This window comes from Engraulis encrasicolus, chromosome 21 (genome assembly GCF_034702125.1).
Source record: "Engraulis encrasicolus isolate BLACKSEA-1 chromosome 21, IST_EnEncr_1.0, whole genome shotgun sequence".
NCBI lineage: Eukaryota > Metazoa > Chordata > Actinopteri > Clupeiformes > Engraulidae > Engraulis > Engraulis encrasicolus.
In genome coordinates this window covers 11,348,663-11,361,120 of record NC_085877.1, presented here as the reverse complement: position 1 = coordinate 11,361,120, position 12,458 = coordinate 11,348,663, and the positions used below count along the sequence as shown (strand labels likewise).

Here is a 12,458-nt window from a genome sequence, read left to right as displayed (position 1 = left end):
CTCCTCCCCACCATCCACCTCTCCTTTTCTCCACAGGCATGTCCTGTTCTTCCTTCTCCTCTGGTCAATGTCATGGCCAGGCCAAGTGTTAAAGGATGGTCAACAAGAGTTCAGCTCTCCCTCCTGTAAACATTTCTCTACTCCGTTGTTCCAGACTCTCTGTATGAATGAAATGAGTGTGAGGGCATGGTAGAGTCGCCAGACTAGTCTGTTAGGACCAGGCTGGTAGAATGCCGCCATTGTTGATGAAGATTCTCAAGTTCTGCACAGTAGAATACTGCCATTGTTTATCAACTCTGACGAATATTGATGATTCTCTCTCCACCTTCCCTCTCTCTTCACCCCTCTCTTCTCTCCTCTACCTCCCCCCGCTGCTGTCCTCCGACTCTCCTGTCCTCCACCCCTCTCTCCTCTACTCCACCTCCCCCCTCTCCTGTCTTCCACTGCTCTCTCCTCCACCTCTCCTTCCATCTTCTCCCCCTCTCCTCTCCTTCACCTCTCCCTCTCTCCTGTCTTCCTCATCTCCACCTCCCCCCTCTCTCCTCGTCTCCACAGGCACATCCTGATCTGCCTGGCGTCCTACCTGGGCTGCGTGTGCTTCGCCTATTTCGACGCGGCGTCGGAGGCTCCGGAGCAGGGGCCCGTGATCAAGTTCTGGCCCAGCGAGAAGTGGGCCTTCATCGGGGTGCCCTACGTCACCCTGCTCTGCGTACACAAGAAGTCCTCCATCAAGGTCACCTAGGCTGGATCGAGGTCACCTAAGACTGGTCCTGGTCCACTTTCCAACTTGCCCTTCATCAGGGACATTTATACTGAGCTTGACTGGGTCTGCATGGTCTGGTTTTCAGTTGTAACCATTTGCCGTCATCAAGGACATTTTGGCTTTATTTGGTGGGGCTGGTTTGGTCCGGTCCCATTTGCCCTGGCCCAGGACATTTAAGAAGTTTTCGAACTTGGTTGGATTTGATTACAGTAGGTTTGGTTGGACTAGGTTCGGACCTGTCTGATCCGGTCTGATCCGGTCCCGTCTGTCACTCTCCTTGGTAGTTTCATTTTGACAGCACCCATGCCTGTCCCGTGCCCTCCACTGAGTCAGGTCCCGACTCACTCTCTCTCTCTCTCTCACTTTCTCTCTCTCTCCCTCACTTCCTCGCTCTCATTCACTCACTCACTTTACTTAGACAAAACAGAGGGTTGTGGGTTCAAGGCCTACAATATTTAGTGTTAAACTTCATAATGTGCCATAGGGCCATAGTGGCAAGGTTTGAGTTGAGGTCTGCCTCTGTTGTGTACTCTGCTCACTGCCATCCCCTGGCCATATTCAGGGTCCTACTCTGTATCTCTTACTGACTTTACTTAGTGGCCATAAGGGGTTGGCTCAAGGTTTAACATTTTAGAGTAGAACATAACTGAGGCAACAGTGGGGATGAGGATATTTGCCTTTGCCTCTCCACTGAGGTCACTGCCAACCTCCCGGACCCCCCTTGTTGGAGCCAAATTTAGTTTCCTTAGTCTCGACTTTTACTTTGGTTGACACTTGCTGACCTTGGGCTATGGACTTTTATTTTAACACAGCCTTTGGTCACATGGCCAAGTAGAGATAGCTTTTCTCCCCATCGGTCTCAAAGGACAAAGGAAAACTAGTAAAAGTAATTTTGGGTTTTCACTTTCTCATTAAAGCTGGCACAAGACCCTACTGACCATTTAGAGCGTTTTTGCCACGATTTGAACGTACTGATTAGTCTGAGGTAGTTGGCAGAAGTCGAGGTGTGGTTGCTGTGGAGCGGTTGATATCGACGTTGCAGCGTTATGTTTATGGTCACGACTGACTCAAAATCGCAACAGATCCCATCAGTTAGGTGTGGCACGTTCAGTCTCCCTCTAATGGCTGAGGACTGAAGAAATCGGTAGATCTTTGGCCAGCTTTACTCAGCTTTACTTTACTCAACACAGGGTTTTTGGGTCAAGGTGTAATATTTTACCATAGAAGATAAGAAGGGACGACTCATGAGAAATGAGGTACCCAGGGCTGGTCTGGGACCAACAAAGAAAGGCCCAGGCATTTTAACACAGCCCACTGATGAATTTATCAACTTAATTATGGGCCTGTCTCTACGAAAATACAAAAAATCCAACAGCATCGGCCCCTGAGGACTGTTGGCCCACCTGGGAAATGCCGTACTTACCAGAGTGCTAGTTCAGGCCTGGGGTCACTATGACAATATATATAAGACCAGTTAACGCCTCTGTGCTTTGACTGGATGGTCCCCAGGTTTACTGCCCTCATCTAGGGAATCAAGGGGTTAAAGGGCACTTAAATTAAACAAGCTAACAAATCAACTAACAAGCGATACAAGTGTGTGTGCGTGTGTGTGTGCGTATGCGTGTGTGTGTGTTGCCGTACTGCTGCTGCAGTGTTGCTTCTTTTTTTTACTGTCGTCATGACAACTCGACTACCTTTCCAACGGGACCAAAACTCACAAGTCAGCGTCTGGCTGTGAATGTGTGTGAAACGTTCACTTGTTCACTATATGGTTTACCCTGGGAAGGATTAATCAAGTGCTCCAGGGCAAAAAAAAAACCCATAAAAACCATAGACATGTATACATAGACAACGCATTGGCTTATAGATGGATAGGGTGGCCATAATGGAATAGCACTTTGTATTGAAGATAAACTATGGGGTTTGTTTTTAACGGGACTCAGCTGGACAATGCTCCTTTCAAAAGGTTGGAAATTCCTGGCTGGGTCAAAGATGGCGTCAATTTACTGCCTGTTCCAAGATGGTGGTGCTTTTATGCACATTCCCAGAAGTCGACGCGGCATTTATGTATTTATGTCTGAGTACAAGTCGATGTCTCTCCTCCAGACATATCCTCCGTCTGCTTGCCTTGTTCTCGCCCCTTCTCCTGTCGAGGAAGTTTTTGAAAGACATTGAATAAAAGCATATAGTGTTCAGATGTCTTCGATGATGTCTGACATTGAGCCTTGAGACACAATGCTGTACACCAGAGCAAATGGCGGGAGGAACGACATTGATTTTCACTCAATACATACCTGTACATGTCTACAACCAGAGGCACCTCTGAGCCAAATCAGCCGAGGCCCTCCTACAGAGAGTCGCACAATGATGATGTCACTGTTTATGATGTCACTGGGAATAATAATAACACGGTCATTGTGCAGCTCCTCAATTCAGCTACAGGGTTTTTTGTTTGTAATTTACTCCATGTATTTCATCTGGGGAAGAGAGGTAGCAATATTATACTCAAGGTCTTGTCAAAATGGGGACTTTTCTAACTAGCCGTCAAGCTGTGTATAACAAACTCGGCCTACATTCTAATGAAGGACCAAGTGAGATACAGATTTTTTTGCAGAGCAGCAACTTTTCACTCGTGGTTTTTTTTTTTTTTTTCAAACATGCAGTTACTGTAGTTTGCTTACCAGTTATTTAATCAAAGAAACATTCCAATAATGCACAGGAAATGCACAACAGCTTTTTTTACCGTTTCGTCAAATAGAACTCAAATGGAAACCTTGTTGAAATAAGCAGACGTCTTTGGACACGGTGGCCATTTTTTTCTGCGTCTGTCTCTCTGACAGATGGCCACTTTTCCGCAGACGTGCGTACGTACATTGAGCACTTTGAATCAGTATTCTCCTCTCTTTCCCTGTCTCCTCATGTTATTTTCATCTCCTCTCCTCTGCCTCGAATCTTCTTTTGTCTCCTTTTCTCTACTTCTCTTCTTATTTCCTCTCCCATGCTCTTCTCCCTCCTCTCATATATTGTCCTCTCTCTCTCTCTCTCTCTCTCTCTCTCTCTCTCTCTCTCTCTCTCTCTCTCTCTCTCTCTCTATCTCTTTCTGTCTCTTCTATTGTCCACCTTTTCTATCTCTCCTCTATTGCCCTTTCTCTCCCTGCCCTCCTCTATTATCCTTTTATCTTTCTCTCTTTTTCTCTTCATCTTCTTGTCATTGTCCACTTCCCTCTTTTCTCTCCCTCCTCTCCTCCACTTTCTTCCCTCCTCTCTCTTCCTCCTGTCCTCTTCATCTCCTGCCAATGGCAGGGTGAAATTTGGGATGTTTAATGTGGGCGTCACAAACGCTCTTAAATCCTCCCACTACGATCAGTGTTTCAGTGTGTACAGAATATTGCTATTTTACTATATATAAATATATATATCAAGTATGTTTAACATATAAGTATGGTTAACATATAACCTTGAGCCATTTTTTGTTGTTTGTTTGTTATTTATGTTTTTTCCCCTCCTAAATATTTCAATAAGTGACACTGTGGAATGGTGTAGATCTGTGTGCCATTGAAAAAGGGAGACGGAGGTTTTACCCTTTCTTTCTTTCTTTCTTTCTTTCTTTCTTTCTTTCTTTCTTTCTTTCTTTCTTTCTTTCTTTCTTTCTTTCTTTCTTTCTTTCTCTCTTTCTTTCTTTATTGCGTTTCTTGTGAAGTTTTGGTGTGTGGGTCAGTATTGTAAAATCATGTATTCATCATGAAGTGCTCGTTTGCATGGACTGTAAATGCTAATGCCAATGGAATGTCAATTGAAACTCTTAAAGGATCATGTAACCAAGGTTGTTTGTTTGATCTAGTTGGCATAATCTCTCTAAATTGTGGTTAAGAGACAGCCAGCCTAACCAAGTGTGTTTTGCTAGAGCAAAGGATTCCAGAATCTGAATTTTGCCTCCGGAACTCCACAACAAAGGGTTTTTTTTTCCAATTCTTCTTTTGTGTTAAGTTCAGTGTTTAAATCAATCGCCCCACAGGTAGATTTGCCAATCGGGTTAACTCTGAAGTCTGAAGTGTTTGGGATATTGAAGGAGACCCATTGAAGGATAGATTTTTTTATTATGTTGTTTATTCGGAGCCAGTAAAAGTGAAGTGGGTCCTAAATGAAGGTTGTGAGTTTCTTCTTTCCTCTGGTCTCCTCTCTCCAATGCTGTCTGCTACCAAGACAGCCACAGCCAGCACCGGAGCTCACTGCACACAAAAAATACTATTTATTTTCCTATTTTTAAACCAGTAAAGTGTTTTTGTAGATGAATGAATAACATGATGTTTGTAATCCAAAAACAATGATAATGCATTTCTCCTGAGTAAAGTGTATTTTTACATTTCATTGTATGTATTAAATATGACCTGTATTTCACTTCACTTTCTCATATGGGTTATTATTCATCTGTTAGTTATTGCATTTGATTCATAATATGGATTTAAAATATATATTTATATTGCATTGTTTGAATGTCCTTTGAAATAAAAAAAGATTGAACAGAAGTGGTGGTGCAGGTGAACCACCACTGATGATTAATGGATGCTTAAAGCACTCGAGATATCTACAACATTTCAAACATTCTCTGAAATTATGTTAGGGTCCATGTATTAAGAAGCTTTACTTGACTTGCAAGTAGTGTTGCACCGATACCATTTTTTGGCCCCGATACCGATACCCGATACCTGGCTGTGCAGTATCGGCCGATACCATACCAATACCGATACCACCCTATTTGAAATGTATATATATGAAGGGCTGTAGTGCATACTTGGATGTAAAATCATTGCATGGCTTTGTCAGGCTGCTGCCTACCTTTGTGAAACAGGAAAAAGACTAATACAAAGTGAATCCAGCAAAACTTTTTAGACTTTTTAAAATACCTCTATGAAATAACTAATTTCAAGGCGGTTTAAGTGTCATACAAGCATCTGTAAATGGTATCGGTGCCCTATTTGTTGGTACTCGCCGATACCGATACCACCATTTTAGTGCCGATCCACCGATACTGGTATCGGTATCGGTGCAACACTACTTGCAAACTTTCGGTCCTTAGACCTTCATCAGGCAGAGCACTACAGCAGAGCACTCTGCCTGATGAAGGTCTAAGGACCGAAAGCTTGCAAGTCAAGTAAAGCTTCTTTGCACAAAAATAGACCTGAAGTGTGCGGATTGTCTTCTTTTTAACATTTATTTTTTAAATGTAATTTGGTGTTGATGTCATGTTGGGGCTCCCCCTCAGGAGAGAAGCTACAGAATCCTGGGTCTCCAGTTTCTAACATGATGACTGCCACTTTTTCGTATAATATTACCCAACCAAATCAAATACAATGGATAATTGTTTAAATATGTATTACTAACAAGAAAGTGGTGAAGATTATTTTAAATCTTAAAATCACTTAACCTGCACCACCACCTTTAACCTGGTTTGCTATTGTGCCAGGTTCTTGGAACACTCCCCCTGAGTTCAGTTGACCACTACTATTATTGTTGTTGTGAATACAACAAGTCAGTAAAACAGGAAGTGATGTTGACAGCAGTCTGGCCAGCTGGCGTCCAGGAAGTAGCGTACAATCCCCGTGGGAAGCTTGATGAGAGCGGAGTGTGCTCGTTGGGAATGCCGAGTGGAATCTGCCAAGCTTGAGGAGAAAAACAGGAGGAGAAACATTCTGTCCTCCATCCAGCCTCCCCCTTCCCTAACCCCCACCCCCACCCAGCCTTGACCTCATCTCATCTGGTCTAAGTGGAGGGCTACAGCACCCTAGAGGGCTCTGGTATTCCCAGGTACCTACCCAGCTAATGGGGGGTGAGTGACCCGAGGCTCTTGAGAAGCTTCCAGCAGAGCCAGACTCTCTGGCTTTATTGTGCACAGCTCTGGCTTTAACCAGAGCCGTATATAGACGGCTCTGGCTTTAACTGGCTAACAGTGACCTCTAGTGGTGTAGACTAGTAACTCCCACACAGGGGTACGAGAGTACAATGCATGGGATACTGTATGTAGTGATAATAATAGCAATAACAATAACAGCAAATACATGGAGCATCGTAAAGGGATGGAGTTATAGCAGAGAGACTGGATAAGAGAGGTTTACTAGAACGTAATGTTCCAAGCTACACTCTGCTAGTTGGCCTCAGTTACACTCATCACCCTAAAGCTCACTCCAGTCCCAGGTCAATGGCACCAGTGTAACTGACATGTTCCTGCACAGTCCACCACTCGGGACACAAGTTCTAGAATTTCTGGTTGTAGAGCATCAGAGTACGGGTACTCATGATGTGACGAAAAGGCTAGTTGGTCCAGATCAGTTACTGACCACACCATTGGCAATGAAAGATGTGCATGCAGTAAACATTATTTCTGTTGCTGTAACACCAATTTGTTTCTTGTGCTTTTCAGAGTTTTCAGGCTTTGTTATTTGCTGATAGGTCAATCAGAGTTCATATTCATGGTTTAAAAGTAACTCACGTTCCTTTCCAAAAATGCCATCACACAATCATCTTAGGGTACAAGTAGAAACATTTATTACCAAAACAAACTTAAAGTGCAAGTTAGCAGTAGTAGGACTAACAACGTTTTAAAAAGAACACTGAATAAATACATGTTCCATGTTAATAGATACTGGAAGTTATAAAACAATAGTATAAAAGACACTTTCAAACTGGTACATTGTAACATTAATTAACATACACTTAATAATTAACAGCATTGTAAATGGTAATAGTATTATACAGTGCAGAAATATTGTCTTCAACAATAAAATAATTTTACAATAGAGGAATTGCGCTCTTCATAAAAGATTGCATTCTGCAGCACAGAGTTCAGGAGTTGTAATCAAAAATGACAATGTTCTACAGTGCAGAATTCTAGAATCTTCATCAACAATAGCAGTGTTCTACACTGAGTAGTTCTAGAATCTTTATCAGCAATGGCAGTGTTCTAAAGTGTGGAATTCTAGAATATTAATCACCAATGTGGCAGTGTTCTACTACAGTACTGAGTTCTGTAGCCTCTCCCAGGCCAAGCATCTGTGCTGGGGGCTGAGGCACGGGCTGATGATCCTCCCGGTCTCCTCCACTCTGCGGCGGAAGCGGCCTCGGTCTCTGGCCATCTGCATCCAGCAGGAGCCGTCTCGGGCTGCCCTGCTGGCGAACGACCAGGCCACAAGAGGGCGAACTGACACCAGCTCATCGCTGAAGCACACCTGCACACAAACAACAACAACAAACAAAGCAACAGCATTAGTCTCTCTATAAACAAGATGAACATAACAACATAACAAGTAACTACTGTAACATAGTACCCATCTGCATTGTAAGAGGATACAGCTTAAGGGTAAAACGATGAACAAAACTAAATTTTAATGTCAGCATGGTATTTCCGTTTTTTTCTGATCGCTAAAGCTCTTTTTTTTTGCAAAATTAGTGCTGTGCAATGGATCGTTTTTGGTAAATTTTGCAAACTCTGTGTTATATACTGCAAACTGAGTGCAAATCAGTTTTTGTGCAATGGTAGTTTGGCTGATTTGGTTACAGGTTCGTGGATTTGTGTGAAGAGTTCCACAAAAGCAACCAAAGTTACAAAAAACGTGCTTTAGCGAACAAGACAAACTGTCTAATCAGTGTTATTATTATTATTTGTCCTGTAGGCTGTTATAACTTATTGCATTGTTCCTGCATGTGATGCATCACCAGACAGGCTTTGACTCACCAGAAAGTCACTCACTCAGCTGTTTGAGTGTGTGTGTGTGTGTGTGTGTGTGTGTGTGTGTGTGTGTGTGTGTGTGTGTGTGTGTGTGTGTGTGTGTCCGTGTGTGTGTCTGTGTGTGTTACCAGACAACCACTAAGTCAGCTAGTGAATGCGTCAGGAGGATAAAGAGCGACCACATAAGCCCAACCGATTCTAACCTTTGTTCCTAATTACAACCAGACACAGTCAGTCAGTCACAAGATTTCAGCACGACCCGTTCTCCTAACCTTTGTCCCTCATCCCAAGGTGTGTCTGAGCTGGTGCGGTGTAGTCATGGAGATGTGATTTGATAAACAAAGCTTGCCTCACCCGTCGGCTGTTGACTGAGTGACTAACTGACTAGGGCTGACTGAGTTAGTGGTTGTTGGGGAGTAAAGTGACCAAGAGTTTCTTGTTGTGTGTGGGGCCTTGTATCAGCCTAGCACATGTATGGCAAATGTATGGGGCCCATTCACAAATAAGATATTTTCATGAATATTTGCTATGTAATAAACTAGTATTTTACTGGTCTGACCAAAGTACCATCACGCTTTGCAGGATTTACATAGAGAACATCCAAGTATGAAAATTGTACATTTCCAACCCATAATGTATTCTTAGAAATTGATTTTGGTGGTAAATATTCTTGAATAAAGTAATATTTTTAAATGGGATGGCATAAATTCAGGAAATAAGCTACTAATAAAAAAATGTGCACTCCACAAGACGTTGTTTGTAGGCCTTGGCCGTGGCTACAACGGCTAAGGCACTGTGATGTTACACTGGGAACCCGGGTTCGATTCCATACCGAGGTTGTTTCACGATCCTCCCTCATCCAGCTCTCTCCCACTCTCTTCCTGTCACCACCTCGCACTGTCCTATCAGATAAAGGTTTAGAATTCCATAAAAATCTTAACAAAAATAAATAAAGAAGTTTACCTTCTTGTGCTGCTTGAGGTTGTGGCTGGAAAGCTGCTTGTCTCCTCGCTCCTCATCTGTGTGCTGCTCGACTCGCCTCCTCTCGCCTTGGAATGATGATGAGGTGTGTGTGCTCTCTGGGATGTTGTTGGCAGGAGTGTGTGTGTTCTTTGAGTTCTCGGAGGGTGAAGTGTGTGTGTTGTCAAAGTTCTTGGTGGGAGAAGAGTTTGTGCCGTTGGGTGTCTTGGTGGGTGATGAGTGTGTGTCGTTGCCGGGGGTCTTGGCAGAAGACGTGTTTGTGTTGTGGAGGCTCTTGGAGGTGGAAGTGTGTGTGCTGTTTTCAGAGTTCTTGGTGGGAGAGGTGTGTGTGGTGGAGGAGAAGCTGAGAGGGTTGTAGGGGTCGTCACTGTGGAGGAAAGACTCCCAGAGCTGCACGCTCTCCGCTGAGGACTCAGAGTCACCGCCATCATCCTCATCTGACCAATCAGAGTCATTACAGTCAACGTTCAAGTCGTCATCATCATCTTCATCGCTACTGTCATTGTCCATCTGTACTTCATTATTCCTTGGTGGCTTGGGGCTCTGTGTGACTGGGACTGGTGTATAGGTGGAAGCTTCAAGGCTGCTCTGCTGGTGAACATCTTCATCATCATCATTTTCTTCTTCCTCCTCCTCCTCCTCCTCGTCATCATCATCATCCTCAGATTCCCACTCCACCCAGTCAGACTCCCATTCTTCCTCCTCCTCCTCTTCTTCCTCATCCAGCTGATCTCCATCGCTGTCCTCTTCGTACACAACCTCCTCCTCATCATCATCTTCTTCATCACTGTCCTCATCCAGCTGCCTCTTCTCCTCCTCCTCCTCCCTCTCCACCTGTGTAAGGATCCAAGACATCCCCCATGACCCTTGCTCCTGCTCCTGCCGCTGAGCCTCCTCTTCACCACCAGGCCGCCCCTCTTCTCCTCCTCGGCCCTTCATGATCTGCTGCCCGTCGCCCTTAATGCCAGCTACGTGTTGTTGACCGCTACACAGAAACCGCCAAAACCACGTAGTGTGGCTGAAAAGTTGTTTAGCAGCCGAGGCGTGCTGTAGCAATTGGCGAAACGCTCCCCAGAAAACCTGCCGCAGGTTTCGAAGCACGGAGACCACCATCAGTGGAGGCAACGGTGCCGTCATCGCCACGGGACCAGGTGGACTCTCGTTGGGCACAGGTTGGCTTGAACTCCCGCTGTGTGGTGGTGGTGGTGGTGTTCTTGCTGTCCTCATGGTGGTCAGATGATGTTTAGCCCGCGTTAGATCGCACTGGTCGTGTGACAGCGAGTGATGATGGTGATGGTGGTGAATGGCTTCTGGAGCCATAGTTGAAGTTCAGATTCTGTGGGTCAGACGACAAAGCGTCAGTTTTTTTTGTTTAAAAACAGCTAGTCGTGTCAATACAGTTAATCCAGGGGTGAGAGCAGTTTCGAACACTGAATAAGACGCTAAAGTTCAAGGAGGTTTAAAAATATATATATATATATATATTATTTTCAGAGCAGAGCAGGCGTTTCATCAGTGCTCTGTGGTTACAGGTTAAATACCTGCGGCCAGGTAGGCCATGCATGGGCTTCACACATAAACATGAGAACAGCGCCCAAGGAAGTAGCCTATGGTAGACTTAAATATAAAAAGGAGATGCTAAAAATGTGAGTGATATGTGAGATAATGTTAGTTTAAAATGAGACATAAAAGTGAGATATCCTTGATTCGGTTAAAAAATAACAAATAAAAAAAAAAAGAAAAAGAAAATGAAAAAGAAGTCTTGGCTATTTAGTGTTATTCAAATCACCATTAGTTAATAAAGGTTTAGTAACAACATCTAATTTAGGCTACTGACATTATATCATTCCCTTGCATCCCCTATATTTAGACGCTTCAGCGTTTGAAATACAATAAGGCTATCCTGGAAACAATCGTATTTTGAACAAACTTACTTGGTCAGCCAATGGCCAGACAATCAATCCAGCGAACACTTGTGGCTCTTGCTAGTGTTGTTCTGTCGACGTGCGTGTCTGTCTGCTTGTCGTCTGTTTCGTTGACCCTCTTGGTAAGTCGATTCGGTGTGGAATTTGATTCCATTTCTAGTGCTGTTCTTGCTGTTGTTGGATGTGCTAAATCAGAAAGGTATGCCTCTGGCTCGTATAATGTTACACATAGTCGTTGATAGAGTTCAAGAAATATAATATTGCGTACAGGGGGTTGGTATGCGTATTTATATTCCTGTGTGATGACGTCTGAAAATCGGGGCGGCACGTCTCACCATCGACCAATAGGCACTTGAGAATGTGCTTCAGTAGGCGGGCAGTGACGCCCACGACCAACCAACGTTCGGGAAAGCACGTAGGCTTTCGCTACGTTTCCAGAAAGCCCAACGTGGGGCGTGGTCTTGACGTCAGCGTGAAATTCCTACAGTATTGCATCATTTCTATGTATAGATACCAGAGCACAAGGAAACAACAGGTAAACATAAACACTGTCGAAAGTGAGACATTACAGTTTAAAACAAAACGAAAACCACATAGAATCTCCGAAATCCCCTGGATTAATATCCCCAATCTCCCCAAGGTTTTCCCCCACTGTTACCCAAAGCATACCCTATCGATAGCCCATTTGATTTCTTAATATAATATGTTCTGAACGCTCTCTCTCTCTCTCTCTCTCTCTCTCTCTCTCTCTCTCTCTCTCTCTCTCTCTCTCTCTCTCTCTCTCTCTCTCTCTCTCTCTCTCTCTCTCACACACACACACACACACACACACACACACAGAGAGAGAGAGAGAGAGAGAGAGAGAGAGAGTCAATGCAACAGCAGATAATTCCCATTCCTCAGTGAACACATTCTACTCACAGTCATATGTTTCCCTGCAAAATATAAAATTAAACCAGGAGGAAAATGACGACAGAGCATCTGCTGATGAAATGCCATACCAACCCATCCCTATAGACACAAGTGAGGAGGTAGGGTGGGAGACAAGCCACACAGAAAAAGCCTT

At 44.0% G+C, this 12,458-nt stretch overlaps 2 protein-coding genes across 2 annotated transcripts in view; one reads left to right on the top strand and one right to left on the bottom strand.

Moving 5' to 3' along the window:
• acer2 (alkaline ceramidase 2) overlaps positions 1-5,161 on the top strand; it is an 18,743-nt gene extending 13,582 nt beyond the window's left edge. The window contains exon 6 of the mRNA XM_063187569.1: positions 556-5,161. Coding sequence (XP_063043639.1) covers positions 556-742 — 187 coding nt within the window. The 3' untranslated portion in view covers positions 743-5,161. The remainder of the gene's footprint in view (positions 1-555) is intronic.
• Positions 5,162-7,283: 2,122 nt separating this feature from the next.
• Positions 7,284-11,642, bottom strand: ppp1r15a (protein phosphatase 1, regulatory subunit 15A). The gene is made up of 3 exons (XM_063187568.1): positions 11,402-11,642; positions 9,450-10,803; positions 7,284-7,986 (listed from the first exon to the last, which is right to left on the bottom strand). The coding sequence occupies exons 2-3, from the start codon at positions 10,785-10,787 to the stop codon at positions 7,771-7,773; spliced, it is 1,554 nt and encodes a 517-aa protein (XP_063043638.1). The 5' UTR covers positions 10,788-10,803; positions 11,402-11,642; the 3' UTR covers positions 7,284-7,770.
• Between the last annotated feature and the right edge of the window lie 816 nt (positions 11,643-12,458).

Excerpts from the sequence above, each read along its gene's own strand:
- ppp1r15a (XM_063187568.1), bottom strand. The coding sequence starts at position 10,787 with ATGGCTCCAGAAGCCATTCACCACCATCACCATCATCACTCGCTGTCA. Across the intron at positions 7,987-9,449 it reads ACCTCAAGCAGCACAAGAAG|GTGTGCTTCAGCGATGAGCT; the intron begins GTAAACTTCTTT and ends GTTTGTGTGCAG.